This window comes from Chrysemys picta, chromosome 18 (genome assembly GCF_011386835.1).
Source record: "Chrysemys picta bellii isolate R12L10 chromosome 18, ASM1138683v2, whole genome shotgun sequence".
NCBI lineage: Eukaryota > Metazoa > Chordata > Testudines > Emydidae > Chrysemys > Chrysemys picta.
In genome coordinates, this window is record NC_088808.1 from 22242534 (window position 1) to 22266108 (window position 23575).

The 23575-nt window shown below is 46.9% G+C and overlaps 2 protein-coding genes across 3 annotated transcripts in view; one reads left to right on the plus strand and one right to left on the minus strand.

Annotated features, from left to right (window-relative positions):
- The window catches only part of TTLL11 (tubulin tyrosine ligase like 11), a 210164-nt gene extending 187542 nt beyond the window's left edge, over positions 1–22622 (minus strand). The window contains exon 1 of one of the 2 annotated variants that reach the window (XM_065572107.1): positions 21647–22622. The gene's annotated coding sequence lies outside the window, so the exon portion shown is untranslated. Of the gene's footprint in view, positions 1–416; positions 1931–21646 lie in introns of those variants that run through there. The other variant, XM_065572108.1, reaches the window with a different exon arrangement.
- LOC101949331 (carboxyl-terminal PDZ ligand of neuronal nitric oxide synthase protein-like) overlaps positions 1–23575 on the plus strand; it is a 61684-nt gene that overhangs the window by 302 nt on the left and 37807 nt on the right. Inside the window, exon 2 of the mRNA XM_005299431.5 lies at positions 7766–7837. Coding sequence (XP_005299488.2) covers positions 7766–7837 — 72 coding nt within the window. The remainder of the gene's footprint in view (positions 1–7765; positions 7838–23575) is intronic.

The following is a 23575-nucleotide window of genomic DNA, read 5'->3' on the forward strand; positions in this document are numbered from 1 at the left end:
GAGCCGGGCGGGGCCCGGGCTGGTGCCTGCTGGGGAGTGGAGGGGGCCCCCCCGGGCCAGGACGGTGCAGGCCAGCCCCCCACCCCCCGCCCGGGGACCGGGTTGGCCGCCTGCTGCCAGTGTCCGACACGCGTGTCCCCGGGGCATGTCCAGCGCCAGCTAATCCCCTCTGGGCACGGGCGGCCCCGACCCCTTCCCCTGGGGCAGGGTGACCGTGCCGAGCCGGGCTTTGGTGCCCCCGGGATAAACGTGCCAGGGGAGAGCAGCCCTCCCGGGCTGCTCGCTGGGGTGGGGAGGGCCGAGCCGGCTTTGCAAAGCAATGGGGCAGGAGTGCGGACAACATTGTGCTCCAAGAGGCGGCAGCGGGGGAGGGAGTTCTGGGGCCGGAGCAGGGAAGGGGAGCCGTATAATCCTACCGCGGGAGCTGTGCTGGAAATCTGGGCGGACTCTCTACTCTGGAACAAGTGACTCTATTCCCTTATCGTTACAGGAGTATAGTTCTGCTGGTCAATTTCCCCCAGCCCCTAGTGGGGTACAGTTTGGGTTACGTAAGAGTGGCTGGACTAAGTGAGACCAATGGTCCATCTAGCCCCGTATCCTGCCTCCTGACAAGGGCCAATGGCAGATGTTTCAAAGGGAATCAACAGAACAGGGCAATTATCAAGTGATCCATCCCCTGTCATCCAGTCTCAGCTTCTGGTAGTCAGAGGCTTAGGACAGCCAGACCCTGGGATTGGATCCCTGACCATCTTGGCTAATAGCCATGGCTGGATTTATCCTGCATGAACGTATTTAATTCCTTTTTGAACCCAGTTATAGTTTTGGCCTTCACGACATCCCGTGGCAACAAGTTCCACAGGTTGACTGGGCGTTGTGTGAGGAAATATTTCTTTTTGTTTGGTTTAAACCTGCTAATTTCATTGGGTAACTGCTGGTTATTGTGTTATGAGGAGTAAATAACACTTCCCTGTTCACTTTCTCCACACCATTTGTGATTTTATAATCATCTTTCATCTCTCTCCTTAGTCATCTTTTTCCCAAGCTGAACAGTCCCAGTCTTTTTAATGTCTCCTCATATGGAAGCTGTTTGATGCCTGTCAATTTTTGCTGGCCTTCTCTGTACCTTTTCCAATTCCAATATATCTTATTTGAGATGGGGCAACCAGAACTGCACCCAGTATTTAAGGTATGGGTGTACCATGGATTTATGTTGTGGCATTATGATCTTTTTTGTCAGTTTGTAGAGGGTTCCTTGTTCACCATGAGCAGCTGCATCCTCTGCTTGTGTTGCCAGATTATCAATATAATGCCGTTTGTCTGCTCTCACAAAGACCTCCTGCTATGCCTTGCTATGCTGCTCGTGGTATTTGTCCTTTAGCTTTTGGGATTTTGTGTCTAAAACTTTTTTCTTCAGGGCTCATCTGGTTTCTATGGCATTCCATGAGCTGGGTGTAATCTGCTCCTTCCTTCTCTTCTGCCTGTAGCGTAGACAGGCTTCACTGCTCTGTTTATACATTGATGTTACTTTGTCCCACTTCTTGTTGATCTCCTCATCTACATTCCCCTCCTCTTCATCAAGGTCTGCAGCTACTTGAAACCTGTTCTTTAACTGCAGAACGAAGGCTTTCTGCACTTTTATCTGTGCCAAGCAAAGTATTATGTAAGATCCTAGTCCGGCGTATATCAGAGGAAGTTGATAGCGTTCTCAGAAAAGTGGAAGCTGGTTTTTGGAAAGGGCGTGGATGCACAGACCACATCTTCATTCTACAAAACATAAACAACAGCAACGCTACCTAAATTCCGTAGACTTTGAGCAGGCTTTTGATTGCATTCACAAGACCAGCTTATTGCGCATTCTGCAGGCATATGGAATTCCTTTCCATGTAATCAATGTCATCAAAAGCTTCTATTTCAACTTTACATGCAGTGATGATCACAGTGAGCTCAGTTTTGAAGTCAAAAGAGGAGTATGTCCAGGGAGTGTCATCTTTGTAATCCTCTTCAACATTGCTATCGCCCGGGTACTGCGGCATACGACAGAAGACATGCCAAGAGGCATTGAATGGACACTCTTCTCATCCCTTGAAGACCTGGACTTCGCAGATGATGTCACTCTCCTACCACATACCCAACACTATATACAAGAAAAAACTTGACTCAATGCATTCAGCCAGCAAATTGGACTGAAAATCAACCACAATAAGACCGATATCATGATCTTTAATATTGCTTCACTCACCAGTACAGACAGAGGATTATGTTCTCACCAATGTAGAAAAATTCACATACTTGGGCAGCACCATCAGCCAGGACATCCGGAACAAAATCAGTAAAGCCAGGAACACCTTCAGGAGCTTAAATACAGTCTGGAAATCATCAAAATACAACACCAAAACCAAATTCAAGATTTATCAGAGCTGCGTACTTTCTCATTCCCCAGCATTCTGCACTATAAAGTAGTGTTGAAAGTATGATATGTCCAAACTGTCTTCATTCCATACAACCTGCCTCAGAAAAATCCTCCATATCTTTCTGGCCCCGTACAATCTCAAACCAAGATCTATTGACACAGTGCAGCCAAGAGGATCTGAGCACCACAATTTCTAGGAGGTGTTGGAGATGGATCAGTCATGTGCTTTGGATGGAAACTGATTCCATCACCAGAGTAGCAATAAGATGGACACCTGAAGGCAAGCGAAAATGAGGCTGCCCGAAAACAACATGGCGAAGAGCTGTGGAAGCTGAGCTGAAAAACCTGGGGCACAGCTGGGGAACCATTGCAAGGCTTGCCAGAAACAGACAGGAGTGGAAGAGCTTTGTCACTGCCCTAAACGCCAGAGGCGTAATAGGAACATTATGATGATTACTGTCTTATTGTAATCAGATAATGGGCAGGCTCCTATTGAAGTCCCTTAACACATGGTGTGCAGAAAAGAATGGACTTGATCAGGCAGGGCTTGGTTGGGAAGAGAAGCTGTCACTGACATGGCTGCTGGTACTCAAGAGCAGCACAAGGCATCTACCGTCCTGTAGCTCAAGGAGGCATTCGGCTAAAACATGTAACATGGAAGTGCAGAGTGGAGCCAGGTACAAACTGAACAGCCAGGGAGTGAGTTGCAGGAGGCCCAAGGCTCAGGAGATGTCAGTTCACTGGGGTCTTCAGCCCCCTTGCCCGTTAAAACATCGAGGCCAATACTTTCAGAAGTGTGCACTGACTTTAGGTGCCTTGGATGTTGGGTGCCTAGCTTCAGGACCTTGCTGTCCTAGAGGTGCTGGGACATGGCTGCCTCCCAACCTTGGACTTTTGAGTGGCCTTGCACTCTTACTATCGGGCCCACGATCAATAGACACTTCAGCATTTTTGGCCAACGGGCTTTAATTTGGAGCTGCAGGTGGGTGCTGGTACTAAATGGCCGTAACTGGAGTTCTCATGCACTTACATGGCTAGTAAAGTCACATGTGTTAGTGTTGGTGTCACGGGTAATAAACCATGAACAAGGCCTAAAAGGCTCTCTGACTGTCTGTCTTTCCTTAGTGTTCTGAACCTGCTGTTCCCACGCTAGTTTCAGCCCCACTCAAAATATGTTTCTCTCTGCAAGTGGGCTTTTTAAAAAAAAAAAAAAAAAACCAAAGGAACTTCAAAACATGCCAACAAAACGTATTCCTTATAGTGCTTTTGAGCAGAGGAAGTGTGGAGGGAAAAATAGCAAAAGGTCACCGAGGCTGTGCAGTTATGCTCAGATTAAACTGGTTTGCGCTAGATTTGTGTGTAGCTGTTTTTGGAAGTCTAGCGTCTTTTAAAGCTTGGAAACTTTCCTGTACAGTTCACTTGGGAACTGATCTGGAAAGGCTCCTGTTGACTGCACTGGACTTTGCATCATGTCCTTAATACTTTTTTATGGCAAGTGCCAGTGGGTGCTGCGTGGTAGTGGTGGCCTGTGCTGTACCAGGAGGTCAGACTAGATTATTTAATGGTCCCTTCTGGCCTTGAACTCTAGTACTATGATTCTAATAGTATTTGTGTCATGGGCATTTGTACTCAGGCTCCACTTGGACTAGGGAATTGTTCAGACACACAAGGGTACACCAACCCTGCCTCAAGGAGCTTAATAGTTAGAAAAAAAACTTCCCTGGATACCAACATAGTAATGGCCATTGTGCTAAATTCCGTGTTAGCATCTTGGCCCATTTGACCCACTGTGCTGCAGGAAAAGCTATAGAAGGCCAAGTGTTAAATAGAAGTAATCTTGGGGCTGGATTTGAAGAACTACTGATTACCATTGTCAGGGAGTTTATATTGATCATGAAAAATGTCCAGGCATGAGTACATCTGCCTTTGAGTAAATGACTTCATTGTAACTGACTTTCTGTAGTCAGTGCAGGGGGAATGAGTTTATAATTTAGCTGACAAAATGAATTGCAGGAGTAATTCTAGTTTGTTTGCAGGTGGCCTGACAGATTAGAAATGGAATTCATTTCTCCCCTCCCCCGAGCTGTAAGGAAAAGGAATGCATTCAAATCTTTACAAATGTTGATGTTGTGCAATTCAGTTTTCCTGCTGAAGGAGCTGTAGATTAAAGAGGATGTGGGGGAGAGATCTGTTTAAATTCTCAATTGCTTGTATAAAAATCTAGCTTTGCTGGACAGGGAGATACAGTATTTTGAATGCTTAAAACATAACAGCTGCTATACTGGATACCACCTTGACAGGCGAAAAGCTGTTACATTAAGGAACTCTTAAAAAGTTCCTATGAAATGAATTTGCACTTCTAATGGGTAGGATAGCCACCTGCAGTCCGCCAGCTTTAGGACTGCCATGCTATTGAGAGAGTAGATCGCGCCATATGTATCCAGCTACTCGCCCAACTCTCCTCTTCAAGTTGTAATGGGCTGGCTCCTCTTCCACCCTGACAGATGACGTTTGTATTACCTCAGGAACATGCTTGTTTAGTCCTACTAGAGGGTCTGTCTCTTCCAATTAACAGTCTCTCACTGCAGGTATCAGTCTGGCTGTGCCTCTTAAAATGACCAGCTTATTAATTATCTAGCTTGCTTTTGTGCAAGACATTTGTTTATTGGTAGTGTTTCTCATCTCTAATTCTTCCCAGGTGGTAAGTACCAGGCCACATTGCATTATATTAGTGAGTTTATATTTCAGATCTTTAGGGATGAACTCCCAATGTGCACACTTGGCCATGTAAGAACCTGACACTACAAGCTCCAGGTGAGCAGCCTTTCACTTGGGTGGAGTCCCCGGTGAACTCTAAGGGGATCTTCAAAGGCAAACATAGAATCATGGAAGATTAGGGTTGGAAGAGACCTCAGGAAGTTATCTAGTCCAATCCCTAACCCCAACTAAATCATCCCAGCCAGGCCTTTGTCAAGCCGGGCTTTAAAAACCTCTAAGGATGGAGATTCCTTGCAGGAGTGGGACCCCGATGCAGGGTCTGAGAGCAAAGCCACTAGAAGTGTTCTTAGCCGGGGGCTCTCTCCCCATTGCCTACTGATAGCAAGATCGCAAAGTGCCAGCCTACTGCATTACATTGAACTTTTTCATGTGACTCCCTATAGACCATGGCCCTTTGTGAATGGGGCAAACCAAACAGATCCCATTCTGGGATGTTAATGTACCTCTGCCACTATAGAAGGGGGGAGGAAAAGCTAGTCCCTTCCCTCCCCACAGACCCTAAGTACTCATGCTCTGGGACCTGGATCTCTCTTGTGGCTCACCGAGGGGTTGCTGTAAGTAGTTACAAAATGGCATGTGGAGCCGTTTACAGATGGTGTAGGGAAATGAGATGGCCTTTCAAGATGCCTGCAGTGCTTATTTCTAGGCAGCTGAAAGAGCAGTAAATACTGAGCTAAGACGGCCAGTCTGTGTGGAGAGCTCTTCATTGAATGCAAGCTTGCAAAGTAAAACCCTACAAGCCGTTGGGTCTTGCATCAGTGATCTCAAAACCCCATCAAGATGTCAGCACGCCCAGTGAGAGCCATGGGCTGCTCTTTAGGAAGAGTAGGAGCTGCCTTCCAAGCTTCCATGGGGGCTTCCCTGACTTGCTGGCCACAAAACTTCCTCTAGACTCACAAGCCAAACCCTCTTATACATGGAGGCTGAGCTTCTCAGCACCAGCGCCCCTGATGAATGTGTGTGTGTGTGTGGGGGGGGGAGGCAGACTGCCTGCCATGGCTGTGTACGAGGGGAGAGGGGCTGCATGTTCCACCCATGAGAGAATGCTAATGCTGACGCATTGGACTGGCTTTTGGAATCGGACTCCCTCGCTCCAGCTGTCAGACTTCCACAGCATATGGTGGGAGGACAGCAACCCGCGCTCCCTGGCGCTGACAGGATGCTGATCACCCACTCGGTTCTGCTTCTGTTTACTGGCTGACTCGGGCTATTCTCCCTTCGCTCCCCCCTTCCAGTCAGCTCGGCTGCAGATGAGCCAGAGGCCCCGTGGAGCGTTCACTACCCTTTGCACCACACGCAAACTGCTCTGTCTGGGGGATGTTTGGGATTTCCCCCACTCTGCTCTTCTGCATATTCGTCCCACCCTGTGTGCCAGCCTGAGTACCCCCTGTCCTGCAGCCGAGTCCTCCCAGCAGAGCAGTTTCTTCCTGTCACTGTTCAGATAACTTCACTTGGCTGGGTTGGCACACAAGTGTGGGCAGGTTGGGACTGAGCATAAGGTAGCAGTGCTGTCACCACAGGGGACACTGCGGTGGGAGGGTGGCTCCTGCTCTATCAGGTAAGCTGTCAAGCTACCTTTTGTCCAAAGCAAGCGTATGACCAACATATATGGTCCCGATGCCATCCAAACCCATGGGCACGACTACAGGTAGCCAGGATACAGAAGGCTGCGTTTGTTAATTGGTAGAGGGCAGGTTTCCATGCTGGACCTGGAACTTGCCATCTGCCTTGAGCTTCAGGAGCCCTTGTTCAGCAGACGGAGGTGCGATCGCTGCAAAGGTAAGTTTTGCATGTCCTGTTACAGGATGCTGGGCAACTTGCTGTTTCCGGTGGAAACGTAGGGCTGCAGCTCCCATGAGCTCCTAGTTATTGACAGGCTGGGCCAGCCCAGAATACCAATTCTGGCACGTTTTCCAGGATCAGCTAGAGAATTCTGCTAGGCCAAGCAAGCAAAAAGGCAACTGATGTCCAGAGAGGCGCAGCGGAGACAACGGAGGGTGTTGACCAGGGATAGAGACACACTGCTCCTCATCAAAGCCAGTTGCCACAGAGCCATGCACTAGCCCCAATCCTTGGGGATGCCTGGCATTCTGAGGTTTTCAAGAAGCTTTTCTTGGTGAGGGGAAAGAAGAAGATAGGGACCAAAATTGGGTGAGATGCGGTGTGTGTAGTGACTTAGCTAGCAGCTGTCCCTCTGGTTGTGGTTGCCAGCAGTAATCTCCTTGCTCTAGTGCAAAGTATTAGGTGCTCTAATGGAGTCCAGCAAACTGGATCGTGCTTCCAGGAAAGGGGCTAGCTTTTAGTGGGATGATGCAAATTTAATGTCTACTGTATCTACGGGCATTTCTAGAACTGGAAGAGCTCAAGGGCTTAAACCTGACATTAAGGATCCATTGATACCTGCCAGGGATCCTCCTTCTAGGTGCTGACAGAAATGGTTGACATGAGTTAGAGGTGTCTGACTGCCCAGCCACTCATGGGTTAGTTATCAGTCAAAGATGCTGTTCATTTTGAAGACGTTGTGACTCCTTCACTGCAAGTTTTTAAAGACCATCTCACCACTGTTCTGTCTTTCAGTACATCGGTAGTCTGGATGTGCCGAGACCCAACAGCCGTGTGGAGATTGTAGCAGCCATGAGACGGATTCGGGTGAGTCTGACTGGGAGCGCTGGTACACTGCTCATAGCAGGTTACCTTGAATGGAAGTATGCAGGTGTGGTTGCTCTGTGCTGCCCTTCTCCAGACCCCTCTGCCTCTAACAGCTGGAATTTGAGCAATTTGACTGCTTTCCTTGTATAGCTTTGTAGCCACGCTCCTGAGACATACAAGGACTAGATCCAGCACCCTGTCCTCTCCAAAGCAGAGAGGAAACCCGCTCTGCCTCCATTGAGTTACATAATGTTTTTGTTTTCCTCTCTGGTCCTCACACACCCCACATTTCCCTTTTGCAAATTCTTATTTTAACAAAGACTTGGCAAGATTCCACTTTTCTTCCTCTACCCTCTTATTCATCAGAAGGGCTTATGAATGGGCATTAGAATTAACCAACAAAGTTATTAGAATATCTGTCTCAAACCAGTTTTGACGTTTCTCAAGTGCAGGTTTATTTTCTCAAAGCCTCCATCCAAGAAGTAGCACTGATGGCTGCTCCAACAGTCTCCATGTTTGTTATGTTCATACCCATCTGAAATACTGGGGTGTTTTTTAATTAATCCAGAGACTGTTCATAAATGTCTCAAACTTCAGCTGAAGTAGGTTTGGAATTGTGCATTTGAAGCCTTCAGAAGGGATTATCCTGGTTTTCTTTTGGTGTTTAAAAATCTAATGTAATTTAAAATGGCTTTAAAAAAAAAAAGCTTTGCCCGTAACCAGCTGGAGAGTTGATTTATTCCTCTCCAGCCAAGTGCAGAAATGAGATTCCCTGCCTCCTGCCTGCCCAGAGACTATGAACATCGCTCCTGCTCATAAAGGACACCGTGCAGTGGCAATCTAAATTGCCAGATTATTTATCTTAAAAGTGGAAGTTAATAGCAAAGAGGCAACGGATGGGGGCCAGTGGGGCAGTTCGGATGCTGCAGTGAACAGTAGTATATCTTGGGCTGCATCATATTTTTGGCCTATCCGATTTAAAATTGCACTGCGAAAGAGGTTCATTTCTGATCCTTCAGTGGCTATTTTTAAAAAATAAAATTAAGGTGTTTAATTCCTGTTCCCAGCAACTGTGGACAGCCGCTGATTGAGCACCTGCTATCGGCATGATGAATGGCTTAATATCTATCCGGGAATTCAGGCAGTGCAGCAACACGCTTGGCTGTTGGGAAGCACGTAACAATGCCCCTCTGCTCTCGTGGATGCAACTGATTAATCTGGTGACTGAGTTGCAGCTTTACTGCACTGTCGTTTAAAGCAGCTATTCTGTATGGGGGTTTTAACCTCAGCCCATTGTTTGAAGGCAGGGCTTCCCTTTTCCCTCGTGTGTACGCTGTACAGCAGGACCTTAGTCAGACATGACCGAGCTGCGTGGAGCAGAGGATGCTCTCTACTGAAAAGTTGACTGGCACTGATCTCTCAATGGAGGATAAGGAACAGGGTGTTTGAGAAGGATACTCAGACAGCATAATAGGAATGCTGAAGAAAGGTAGTGGCTATTTCGTGCTAACTTGCATACAGAGGCCTGGTCTACACCCGAATTCTTTAGCTCTCCTGCCAGTGCAACTGTCCTGGTGGAAGGAACCATGGTACAGTGACAGGCCATTTGTGACTATTACTCTTTAAACTGCGGTCTCCTGGAATGCCAGCATCCTGTCAGTGCTGCCACCAGCACGGCTGCACTGCTGGGAGCAACGCTGGGAAACTCTAAGACGTCCTACCCTGTCCTTGGCAGGTTGCAATCTATGCAGACAGGGCATCTGGGACATCAAAGGCCATTAAGGAAAAATGGATACATACAAAACTAGTGCTTGTGAGAGGCTCTGGAGTGACGAGACCGGAGATTGGCGTTGTCTAGCCATAAGACGGGGTATACAATGCAAGCCTCCTCATGCCACCCAGTATGCCTCCCCTGTGACCTGAAGGGGCCACCTCTAGGAGTGAGGGCACTTCCACCAAGATTGGCCACGGAGCAAGCCAGCTGGGATGTGGGTGCTTGCCCAGTGGCTCTGACCAGAGGCCACAAACTCATGTAGGCTGCTGCCACCCTGAGTTGGCACCAGTCATCCGTATGAGAAGCTCAGTGTCCCAATCCCGAGTCAGTCAGCCCCACCCCTCTTTTTATTTTTCCAGGCTCTGGTAGAGCTGGTTAGTCTAGTCACTCATTTCTGGAAAAAATTGTATATGGGGTTTGAAACTGAATCCCTGCTCCATGTCTATGGCCAATCCTGGCTCTCCAGCCAGGGGCGAAATGCTAGCTTGCTATGGGGGGGAAAAAAAACCAACAACACAGGCTACTTATCACACGCTAAACTCAATGGCGTCATCCCACCTAGAGTTGCATGGAGACGTAGAACGAGGGAGACAGCAATTCATGCATCTAACTGCTCAGAAAGTCTCCACTCCTTCCCGCCTCATTATACCATGCCACATTCTGCATATGGCTGCTGCAGACTTGCTGCTAAAGCCGCAAATGAAATATGCGAGAGAGACCCAGTGACACTAATCCGTTGGTGTGCTTTTCCAGCTCAGCAGACCAGTCTGTCTGCAGAGTTTAGGATACACACAATATTGTTATTGTGCGCAATAAGTCAGTTAGCAACTGCCCAGGATTTATGGCTATCTGAGATTCTCATTCATGAATCTAACATTGGTCTGCTAAAACCACAAGCTGTTCTTTTGAGGCAGAGGCTTTTTATACAACTTTAAGTGGTAAAAATTAAATCCATATTTCTCACTGAACAGATCCTATCACCGAGTTCTTGGCATTCCTTTTGTTTGTACTCCTGGAACTAGATTCCATTTGCAAGACAAACTGAAAAACCTCGTTGCAGCTCATGTTTCCTCAGTTAGAGGAACCGCAGGCAAATACAGTAGGTAAGAGCAGGGGGAACTGCCATTTTCTCTGCTTAGTTTTTCATTATGCAGCGCTAGTCATACATCTAAAATTTCCTAATCCTCTCCCTGGATTATTAGCGGCATACAGTTGCCATGTTATTATATGATCCTCTGGGTTCAAGCTAATCCCCTGCCCCCTCCTACACTGACAAAGAAGGTGATGAAATTCGTTTAGTATCTGAATAATAAGTAGGACCAGAAGTATGATGCACTGACAGGCATATCAAGTTCCAACCGCTGCTTGGTCAGAATCTAGTTCTTAGTGCAGCTTTAGCCATTCCGTCCAGGAGAGAGTGCTTCTAGTGGTGACGCTGCATCGAACCTGTGTCACCCAATAGCTGGGGAACTAGTGTCACCCAACAGCTGCATAACTTTTGCTCCATTGCCTGAGGCACTCCAGGGCTAAGGCTTTGTCTACACTAGCCCTTTCGTCAGCAAAACTTTTGTTTGGTCAGGGAGGTGGGGAAAAAACCCCAAACCCTGACATAAGTTTCAGCAACAAAAGCACCAGTGTGGACATGGTTTAATTATGCGGGCAGGAGAGCTCTTTCCCACCGGCACAGAGCAGCTACACAGGAGATCTTACAGCTGCAGCGGTACAGCTATGCCGCTGTAAGGCCCATAGTGTAGACATCGCCTAAGAGCCTGCAACATTTTCTCTCTTGCTCTCTTTCAAGCCCTTGCCACATGCAGAGGCTGTAATGTATTCGGAGAGCGTTGGCGTTGATTGATCTGCATGAGAACTGCAGGTGACATGACAGTCTTGGAGTTCCAGAAAGCCAGGGTGCGACTGCAACCTTTTCTTTCTGTGTGAGTCAAAGGAAAATTGATTCTCATGAGCCAGAATAAATCCAAGTGATGCAGAAAATCTCTTGGGGGCGGGTGTATCTGTCATCCCTGCTCCCTTTATGCCTTCTAGGGAGAAACTAATGGGCAAGGTTCTGCCCTTGTGCAAAGGGGAGGCTCTCCCTGAAGTCCTTGGGAGTAGAGTGCAGGTCTCAGGGCAGACCTGGGCCTGCTGTTTGTAAGAAGGTAGTTGTGGGGAAACTATGGCTGGGGAAGGGGTATTTGAACTCTAGGAATGCTAGCTCAAAGATCATGGGACCTACGATATGCAAAACTGAGTCTTCCCACCCACGGGAGTGGGCGCGTATGGATGGTATGAATGGGCAAAGCGGCATCTCCTTCCAATGCGGAGCGGTCTCTCCCTCTGCAGGCTGCCTGTAGGCCTAGGAACAGCTATTGGTCCCTTCTTAGGGCAGTGGGATTTAAGATTTAAAGAGCATCATAATTGACAGCTGATGCGTCACTGGCTTGCTCTCTGTGGCTTGGGGGTGGGGCATAGACTTAGCCGATGGCAGCACTCTGGAGCCTAGAAGTGCAAAGAGCATAACCCAGGCGTGGGCAAACTTTTTGGCCCGAGGGCCACATCTGGACATGGAAATTGTAGGCGGGCCATGAATGTTCATGAAATTGGGGTTGGGGTGCAGGAGGGGGTGAGGGCTCCGGCTGGGGGTGCAGGCTCTGGGGTGGGGCCAGAAATGAGGAGTTCAGGGTGTGGGAGGGGACTCCAGGCTGGGGCAGGGGGTTGGGGAGCGGTGGGGGGGGGTGAGGGCTCTGGCTGGAGGTGCGGGCTCTGGGGTGGGGTTGGGGATGAGGATTTAGGGTGTAGGAGGGTGATCCAGGCTGGGACTGAGGGGTTTGGAGAGTGGGAGGGGGATCAGGGCTGGGGCAGGAGTTTGGGGTGCGAGAGGGGCTCGGGTACAGGTTCCAGGCAGCGCTTACCTCAAGCAGCTCCTGGAAGCAGCGGCATGCCCCGCTCTGGCTCCTACACGGAGGAACAGCCAGGCGGCTGTACATGCTGCCCCATCCTCAGGCGCTGCCCCTGCAGCTCCCATTGGCTGCAGTTCTCGGCCAATGGGAGCTGTGGGGGTGGTGCGCGGAGCCCCCTGGCTGCCCCTAAATGTAGGAGCTGAAGGGGGGGACATGCTGCTGCTTCCGGGAGCCGCACAGAGCTGTGGCACGCACACGTGTGGAGCGGCCCCTGACCCCGCTCCCCAGCAGGAGCTCGAGGGCCAGATGTGGCCAGCGGCCTGTAGTTTGCTCACTCCTGGCATAACCCCTGTCCTTTTCTCCTGCCTCCAGTAGATCCTGGAGTTTCTGAACATTACCAATTATGTATAGACACATCAAGTCATCTACATTTTTTGAGATGCCAAAGTACTTTAGACTGATACAGAATTACTAAAATGCAGCCACCTTTTTGGGATGAAGAGTGGCCTAGGAACACAAGTGCAAACTCCTCTTATGAGTAGCATCGTAGGATCTGCCATATACTTACGGAGCAGACCTCCAACAACTCCCATTCAGCTGTGTGGCTCTCCAGTTATCTGCCAGGTAGTCTAGAGATTTCAAACTTGATACGTAGACCCCTGTGGCTTTTGTAGTTCTAAGCAAGTTTGTCTCAACATCTAGAAAGAAGCCATAACACCAGTATTGGAGGCTTAACATAAAGCCTCTTATTTGTAAAGGCAGCAATTTACTGACACTGCTTCCATCGTGCATTATTAATGTCCAAACAAAAAGTGAAACCTCCAAACTGGCATATTCCTCCTCCTGTTTCCTTCTGATAACTCTAGGCTTCTCAGGATAGGCGGTTAAGTCTTTAACAACTGAAACTGCAAAGATACAGGCACACACTTACAAATCCTCAGAAGATACACTGAATAGATTCCTGAGGTTGGTTTGAGGTTTTGTTTTGTTTTTTGCTTGGAATTACAACACAAGAAATCCCAATCTGGTTTATCACTGCCAGTTTGCTAATACTAGCTCTGTTTCCATGTTTTTAGCAAGTGTCTTGAAACCTGGCATTAAAATGCAAGAATTATTCCTGCCTGAAGTATTAACCTGCCTTTACTTAGTCTAAACCAGCTCTCATGGATTGACTGGGCAAGCCTGCAAATAGCCCCACTGAGTGGCAGGACTCTGAGCTGGACAGAACCAGTTCAGAGCGGTGTGGTGGGGTTTTTTAGTAATACTCTGTCTCAGAATTTCAGTAAAACTCCAGTAAAATTGTCATGGATAGTCTCAAAGCTTCTTAGTTTAATTTTAGCTTGGCAAATAGAACATCTATGGGGAGGAGAGTGTTTGTTTTGCTGTTGCACAGATGCTTCCAAAAATCTCATTTTATGGCTCCAAGAGACTCCTTCCTGAGTTATGCTTGGAGCTAGGTTGGATTTCCCTGCCAGCTTTGCATTGTTTACAGCTTGCAGCCCTGTAGCTCAAACCAAACCTGGGATTCCTTGATTGGTCTTTGCAGCCTGTTCAGCTTCCTCATTGTAGTGACACAGCTGGTTCCGTGGTGGTCGGAGTTCACACTTGAAGTGTGTGAAACTTCTCTTGTGTGGAGCATTCAGGGCACTTGCACCTGTACAAGACTATGCAGCTGCATGACAGGCGCTGTTGTTGTGTTGCCAAAAGCTGCTTTTGGGGGTTTCCCTTTTACCTCCCCGAAAAGAGGAGGGTGACGAATTGTTCCCCTTAACCACCGAGGTCAGGACAAGAAGAAATGGGCTTAAATTGCAGCCAGGGAGATTTAGGTCGGACGTTAGGAAAAACTTTCTATCAGGGTAGTTAAACTCTGGAACAAATTCCCTAGGGAGGTTATGGAATCTGTCATTGGAGGTGTTTAAGGACAGGTTAGACAAACACCTGTCAGGGATGGTCTTTATCAGCATTTCTCAATGACTGCCCCATGGACCAGCGCCGGTCCCTGTGATCTCCCTGATCCAGTTTAGGAAGGCAGCAAGATGGTCCCTGGTGTCAAAAAAGGTTGAGAAACACTAGTCTAGATAATACTTAAAGCTGCCTCAGTGCAGGGGACTGGATTAGATGACCTAGCAAGTTCTATGAAGAGAAGCCAAAATCCTCAGGTAATGCCTCAGAGGCAGAAGGGGACAGGCACACTGCATTAGTGTGAGTTATTTCAGCAGTTCTCAGATTGACAGCATGGCCCGTACTAACAATCTTTGTTGACACCTCCCTTCCCATTTACAAGCTGGCAATACCCCTGCGGCAACTCCAGCCATTGCTGACACAGGACAAGAATTAAAAGGTACAGTGACTAGAGTGAAATCCCTGCAAGCTGCATGGACACTTTTCAAAGACAGCATAATAGAGGCCCAACTTAAATGTATACCCCAAATTAAAAAAAACACAGTAAAAACTAAAAAAAGAGCCACCGTGGCTTAACCATGTAAAAGAAGCAGAGAAAGATAAAAAGGCATCAAAAGGAAGTCAAATCCTAGTGAGGTAAATAGAAAGGAACATAAACACTGCCAAATTAAGTGTAAACATGTAATAAGAAAAGCCAAAAAGGAGTTCGAAGAACAGCTAGCCAAAAACTCAAAAGGTAATAACAAAATGTTTTTTTAAGTATATCAGCAGCAGGAAGCCTGCTAAACAACCAGTGGGTTGCTAAACAACCCTGGATGATCAAGATACAAAAGGCGCACTTAAAGACGATAAAGGCATTGCGGAGAAACTCAATTAATTCTTTGCTTCAGTCTTCACGGCTGAGGATGTTAGGGAGATTCCCAAACCAGAGCTGTCCTTTGTAGGTGACAAATCTCAGGAACTGTCACAGGTTGAAGTGTCACTAGAGGAGGTTTTGGAATTAACTGATAAACTTAACAGTAACAAGTCACCGGGACCAGATGGCATTCACCCAAGAGTTCTGAAAGAACTCAAATGTGAAATTGCGGAACCACTAACTATGGTTTGTAACCTGTCCTTTAAATCAGCTTCTGAACCCAATGACTGGAAGATAGCTAATGTAACACTAATATTTAAAAAGGGCTCTAGAGGTAATCCCGGCAATTACAGACCGGTAAGTCTAACGCCTGTAGACTGGGCAAATTAGTTGAAACAATAGTAAAGAATAAAATTGTCAGACACATAGAAGAACTTAAATTGTTGGGCAAAAGTTAACATGGTTTCTGTAAAGGGAAATCATGTCTTACTAATCTATTAGAGTTCTTTGAAGAGATCAACGAACATGTGGACAAGGGGGATCCAGTGGATCTCGTGTACTTAATTTACATAAGAGCCTTTGGTGAGGGGACCTTGTCAAAGGCTTTCTGGAAATCTAAATTGTCATAGGATGAGGGAAGATCCTTTCATGGATTGAGAACTGGTTAAAAGACAGGGAACAAAGGGTAGGAATAAATGGTAAATTCTCAGAATGGAGAGGGGTAACTATTGATGTTCCCCAAGGGTTAGTCCTAGGACCAATCCTATTCATAAATGATCTGGAGAAAGGGGTAAACAGTGAGGTGGAAAAGTTTGCAGATGATACTAAACTGCTCAAGATAGTTAAGACCAAAGCAGACTGAAGAACTTCAAAAAGATCTCACAAAACTAAGTGATTGGGCAACAAAATGGCAAATGAAATTTCATGTGGATAAATGTAAAGTAATGCACATTGGAAAAAATAACCCCAACTATACATACAATATGATGGGGGCTAATTTAGCTACAACTAATCAGGAAAGAGATCCTGGAGTCATCGTGGATAGTTCTCTGAAGACATCCATGCAGTGTGCAGCGGCAGTCAAAAAAGCAAACAGAATGTTAGGAATCATTAAAAAAGGGATCGAGAATAAGATGGCGAATATCTTACTGCCCTTATATAAATCCATGATACGCCCACATCTTGAATACTGCATACAGATGTGGTCTCCTCATCTCAAAAAAGATGTACTGGCATTAGAAAAGGTTCAGAGAAGGGCAACTAAAATAAGGGGTTTGGAACGGGTCCAATATGAGGAGAGATTAAAGAGGCTAGGACTTTTCAGCTTGGAAAAGAGGAGACTAAGGGGGGATATGATAGAGGTATATAAGATCATGAGTGGAGAAAATGAATAAGGTAAAGTTATTTACTTGTTTCCATAATATAAGAACTAGGGGCCACCAAATTAAATTAATGGGCAGCAGGTTTAAAACAAACCAAAGGAAGTATTTCTTCACACAGCACACAATCAACCTGTGGAACTCCTTGCCTGAGGAGGTTGTGAAGGCTAGGACTATAACAGGGTTTAAAAGAGAACTGGATAAATTCATGGAGGTTAAGTCCATTAATGGCTATTAGCCAGGATGGGTAAGGAATGGTGTCCCTAGCCTCTGTTTGTCAGAGGGTGGAGATGGATGGCAGGAGAGAGATCACTTGATCATTACCTGTTAGGTTCACTCCCTCCGGGGCACCTGGCATTGGCCACTGTCAGTAGACAGGATACGGGAATGGATGGACCTTTGGTTTGACCCAGTATGGCCGTTCTTATGCGGGGGGAGGGATAACTCAGTGGTTTGAGCATTGGCCCGCTAAACCCAGGGTTGTGAGCTCAATCCTTAAGGGGGCCATTTAGGGATCTGGGGCAAAAAATTGGTCCTGCTAGTGAAGGCAGGGGACTGGACTCGATGACCTTTCAAGGTCCCTTCCAGTTCTATGAGATAGAACTATCTCCATATATTTAAAAAAAAAAAAGTCTTAATACATCGTAGGGCTGGAAAGCAGCATTAGCATCATGTGACATCCATCTCTCTCGGGCCATCAGTACATGCTTGGCAGGCCATGCTGAGAACCACTGCTTGTCTTCTGCAGGGAGGATAACCCAGACTGGTGTGTTTGTACTGGCAGCCCATGAAGGCCCAACCAAGACCTGGGGTCCCATCACGTTGGGTGCTGTACAGACCGAGGAGGAGACAGGGCCCTGAGAATGAGTCCATTGATAATTACTGGTGTCAGACTCTGTTTCTGCGGCACCTCCTTGAACGTGGAAAAAGGGACAGTACTGGAGCAGATGGGCACCTTGGCTGCTGTAGTTCTCGATCCGCATTCAAATTTACAGCGGCAAGATGTGCAGGCAGAGAAAGCAGGTCTGTAATGGGAGGTGAGGCAAGTGCTTCAGGAGGGACCAGACACTGATCACCACTCACTGACCTGTGTGTTCAGTTTTTCTACACTGCTCCACTATAAACTAACCCAAAAGCCCCAGCTGCCTATGTGTGGAAACCACTGCCTGAGACCTGTGCCTTGTGTGGCGAGGTCAGGGGAGACCAGTGTGGTTTCCCAGATTAGAACAGGAAACCACAAGTTTCCCTGAGTGAGAGCAAAAATGCACAGTTCTAAGAACCAAGCCCTCACATCATGCCCAGAACATAAGACTCTTGTTAAGGCTCCTGGTCAGCTTTTAGAAGGGTTATGCTGACTTTTTGGTCCCTAGCTCTGTATCCATCATAGGGTAGTAGCTGCAGACATGCGGGGAAGGGTGGGGGGGTCTTTTGGGAACCAAGAGCTCTTAGAGAAATAGAAGAGTCTCCCTTCTCCCAGGAGAGTGCAGGACAGAGACCATGTTGCTGTGTCAAAGTACTGCAGAGTCTTCTCCCCCCCCCACCCCCAAAATCTGGAAAGGCTGTTTCATTTTGTTCTACTTTTAAGCCAGACCTCCTAATAAAATATTCAGATTGAAAGACTAGAACCGATCGAACATTACCTTGCATTTGTCTTACTGTAGGGTGCTGTACAAAAGAGGTAGGAAGAAATGTGCATGGCACTTTAGGCACTGGCCTGAATCTTCAGAGGGGACTAGTAATTTTGGGGTACTTCCATTTTGGGGTGTCCAGCTTGAGACACTCGTAGGAACCCAAAGTGCTGAATTCCCACCCTTTAGAGATCAGGCCTTTTAAGATGTCTCAAGTTGGGGTTCCCATAATAAATGTAGCAGTTTTAGTATCTACTAACATGCTTCACTCTGAAGTCTCCAGCATTGAGACCCCAGACTAGATGAGATTACAATATCCTTTCTCATCTGTGGCTCTTCTGCCATTTCTTGTAGATCACTTTCTCCCCAGAGAGACCTCCCCAGTTCCCTGGCAGGCACAGAGGTGGTGGACACCAAATTGATGGTCTCCTGAGTTATGTAGATTGGTGGGTAGGACCTCACACTCACATTCCTCCCGCCCCTCCGCTCCATCGGAGCACTGGCTCGTACCTCGGACCCAGATCCTGCCCTTCTATGAGAGGGGGCAGGTCAAGGAGCAAACTCAAAGTCCACTTGAGAATTTTTTTCCCCAAATTCTTGTTGGAAGCACAATTCAGCCCTATAGATGCACTGATTGTAGGAATGGGCCCAAGGGTAAAGAGGAGGAATGGAGCCAGGGGGTGAAGGAAGCACATACCTAGCTGTGGAATACTAAATAAAGCAAGGGTTCTCAAACTGGGGGTCAGGACCCCTGAGGGGGTCGTGAGATTATTACATGGGGGGGTCGCAAGCTGTCAGGCTCCACCCCAAACCCTGCTTTGCCTTCAGTATGTATAATGGTGTTAAATATATTTAAAAGTGTTTTTAATTTATGGGAGGGGGGGTCACACTCAGAGGCTTGCTATGTGAAAGGGGTCACCAGTACAAACGTTTGAAAACCACTGGAATAAAGGCACCTGAGTGCCCGATGCTTCTGCTTGTAAGGGGTGTGTCAGACTCTGGTCACTTCTGAAAACAAAGGCCTCGGATCCCAGATCCTAAGTCAAGAAGACTCTGTAATGAGGGATGGGAACAAACATTAGGAGGACAGGAGGACATGGGTAACTGGCACTATGCTGTTAGTTAGGTTAACTACATATGTCATTTGGACGGGGGATTCTGACATCAATTGGACTCCTTTTCTCCTCCTGTCTCCCTTCACTTCTTATAGGAGGCTTTATCCTCCATCTCATCTCTCCTCCAGCTGCACTGACACGCCTTCCCTGATGCCTTTTGTCCCTTTGTCCCCAGCCCCCGTGGACAGCGCACCTCGGCCTGGTGTGTTGTTTGCCATCTGCTCTGTCTCATGGATATATTGATGAGCACTATCAAAATCAATATCCCACTAGATGAAGCAAAGCTGCAGCACTAGAAAAGGACAATTAGTCACCCAGACTAACAGGCGGGGGGAGCAGAAGTGACATCCTGGAATCAGAGCCCAACAGCACAGAGCAGGCTGACTTGATGCAGGGTGTTGCTCTGCAGCGTATGCTTCTCTATTGCAGCTAAAAGAACCGTCACCCAGTTCCCTGTCCAGTAGGTCTGACCCTGGTACCCATCTGCTGGCCTTGTGAGTCACTCAGGCTAGCATGCTGAAGATCTCTGCAGCCTCAAATGGTGTAAAGAATCAGTAACACCTCACAGGGACATGCAAGGTCCTATCAGATGCAGAGTGACAGGATTTAATGCAGTTTAAAGGGTTCTGTCACATATGATTAGGCTAATCTGTTACACTTTTAAGGGACCTGACCAATACAGTGACTGGGTTTTTTTTAGGCTATTAAATGTTAATTGCAGCTAAATTTAGCTTAGATCCCTCAGTCCAGATTTAGTTTTCCTTTAGTCGTTGCAGCTACGGCTCCTGAGGCTCCCACATGGCACCATGATTGCTGGCAGTAGAGTTGCTGGAATCCTGGCAGAATGGCCTTTGCATTTTCAAAGCCTGTGTGGATGGGGGTATCCTGCATGAAACCCTGGAGTCCATTAAGATTATCAACAGGCCCTGAAGGGAATCCTAGCTAGCTCTTCATGCCCAGAGGGATGGTACCCCAATGGGGCAACAGATTCTAGTTACCATACAGATAGGCTTGGAAGGATTAGATTTTTATTGGTAAATGTTGATAAACATCACTTTTGTCTGTGTCCAGTGAAATAATTTCAATCAATAATAACTGACATTTACAGGCACATTCTGTATGTCTAGGCAAAGTAAGAAATGCTGCCTGAGAACTTAGAGGCAAAAATCCAGTGATTTAGACTTTTGAATTAGGCTTGTTACAGGAGTAGTGAAGGAACAGTAAGAACAGGTTTGATCTGTTGATTTAAGGATATTTACTTTGTATATTTTGACATGTGATATTGACAATTTGTGTGTTAACAGTTTGTAAGCTTTAACTCTGAGACTCAGCCTCTACTTTTGTTAAATAATTGTCTGACTCCCCTAGAATTTCTCACAGACTCCTAGATGTTAAGACCAGAAGAGACCATTATGATCATCTAGTCTGACCTCCTGCACATGGCAGGCCACAGAACCCTACCCACCCAATCCTGTAGTGGGCCCATAACTTCTGTCCGAGTTACTGAAGTCCTTGAATCCAGATTTAAAGACTTCAAGTTACAGAGATTCCATCAATTACTCTAGTTCAAACCAGCAAGCGACTTGGGCCCCATGCTGCAGAGGAAGGTGGAAAACCCCCCAAGGTCTCTGTTTATCTGACCTGGAAGAAAATTCCTTCCCAGCCCCAACTATGGCAGTCAGTTAGCCCCTGAGCATGTGGGCGAAACCCACCAGACACACACCTGGACAAGAATTCTCTGTATTACTCAGAGCCTGCAACTGTGAAAATTTAAAATGGATACTCTCAAAAATTGCTTAAGAATAAACAGACATTTATCTATCAAAATTATTAAAAAAATAAAATCAAGTTCTGCTAAGCCTTCACCTAGACAAGTCTGCATGAGAGATTGTAGCATTGGTGCCTGGAGATGTACATGCCCACACCCACGTCCACACTTAATAACCTACAGGCTGCCTTGTTGTTTCCCTGGGCCTGTGTCTCATTTCACTAGAGCCACAGCAGCAACTCTTCCTACTTTATTCTGTGGCCCTCCCTTGTCAAGATGCATTAGATGCTAGAGTGAGTTGAATATCCACGTTGAACGTGTAGGCTACTATCTTTTTCCAACGTCCTGCTCTATAGAGACAGGTACTTTTCTGAATATCTGTTGTGCCACAGACATGTTTTGTTTGTCAGGGAACAGAAGTAACAGTCCCAGCTCCCGTGGGCTTCCATACGCTATATTAGAGAGAAACCCCGCTGTCGCAGGCGCTTACCTTTCTGCAAGGAGCTTGCTGCCTCAGTCGCGAGCTGTAGCTGATCTCCCTCTTGCCACAGCGTTGTCTAGGGTGTTCCTTTGTGATGGAATAACATGGCTCTCTAGCCAGACTAGAGATTCCTCCCCTTCCAGAACAAGCAAGAGTCCCAAACAACCAATATCCATTCTGCAGCCCCCTGAGGCAGGAGTGTGCAATAATCCTTCAACCCTTTGCGTGCTTAGCTTTCCCCCTCGATGCAGGGCTCAGGTCAGAGTCAGCTTCTTCACCCTTCCACAACTAACAGCTTGATAGTCCTTTTCCCACCGAGGTCTCTCTAAGGGAGGCAGACTGAGCTGATGGTGTGACTTCCTCCCTCCATTGGTCCAGCCTGGGGCCTCTAAACAAAGACAGGTGCTAACACCAGGCTTCAGATCCTCACCATTACTGTGGTCCCCAGGCCTCTTCCTTCACTCCACTGTTATATCTTGCCCCTGTGGGACTTGTACAGTTTGTCCTCCTTTACATCCCCTCCTAGCTACTCCTCCCACTGTCTAGAGAGAACACCCCTCTCCTATGCTCTCTCAGCAACTCCAGCTCCCTGCCAGTCTTTTTTGACTGAGCCACAGGCCACTTTATATAGCATTACCTACTCTTACCCAGCATGCCTTGAAGCAGCCTACTATACCCAGGGTCCTTCTTGGGACTACATCTCCCAGAATTCCCATAAAGGCCAAGCGCCAGGACTAGTGGCAGCTGCTCTTAAAGGGTCCAACATGTTCTATTACACTCCTGCTGAAGACTTCCTTGTTGTTAAGCTGGTAGCCCATTATGCACATGGATTGACTGGAGTGTATTTCAGATACGAGCTTCCTAACTAGTTTTATGGTGACATTTTCATTTCTAAGCTGAATGCAGAAAAAGTTTTAGAAACCTGGAAGGTATCTCTGAAACCATTTGGAACTGCCTGGGCCATATCTCAGACTAAACCTAGAGCAGCTTATGCAACTATTGCTTTTGAGAGGTAGTTAAGATACCATCATATTGTCATAAGGCAAAGGGAACAGGCTTTTAATTAAACTTGCATCTGCAGAGTACACCCAGTCTTATATAGCTGCCAAAGAGAAACTATTCCCAGCTCCTAAATCATGATGGGGGAGGGGAAGGAAATAGACTGCTTTTGTATACGACATCAGGAATCCACGAGAAAATACAATCTTCTGTCCACCCTTTGGGGACATTTAATTATGGTATGACACTGAGGTACAAGTGAAAAGTTGCCCCTGCAGTTTTCACGTCCACTGGTCACCTCACTGACTGTTTTCTTTTGTCCCTTAGGAGCACTTACACATTTCTATCCTAAAAAAAAACAACAAAAACCCTACAACCTTTTGATGGAGAATAGTAACTGACATTCTTTTTAAACACTTAGGCTTGTAATTTTGAAATCATTGAGCCTAATTCTGCTCTTAGATACACCGCTTTACTTCTGATCTTTTGCCGCTGTAACAGAAAAGAACTTGGACCCTTTGCTGTAGCGCCATTCTGTGGCCTAATTTTTCAAAAGTGACTAGTGATTTTTGGATGCCTTAATTTTTAGATCATGTTCAAAGAGGATGCTAAGTATGACTGATAACAGATGGATGGAGGCATCAGTAAATGAAATGTGTAATCTCTAAACGAGTGACCTTTTAATGCCTTCCTTGGATTGCCAAAAACTGGTTGGCTTCTCAAATGTGGGGGATGGAAATAGACATGTTAACATAGTTTTGCATGGGAGTCATGCTAGACTGGGATTAGTTTAGAGCAGTAGTTCTTAATCTGGGGTGCTTGCACCCCCTGGGGATACGAGATGCCCTTTCTGGGGCTGTGAGACATGCCAGATTTTTTTAGAAGGTAAATCATCGAAAACACAAATTAAGCACAGGCACGTAAATACAACTACTTTGT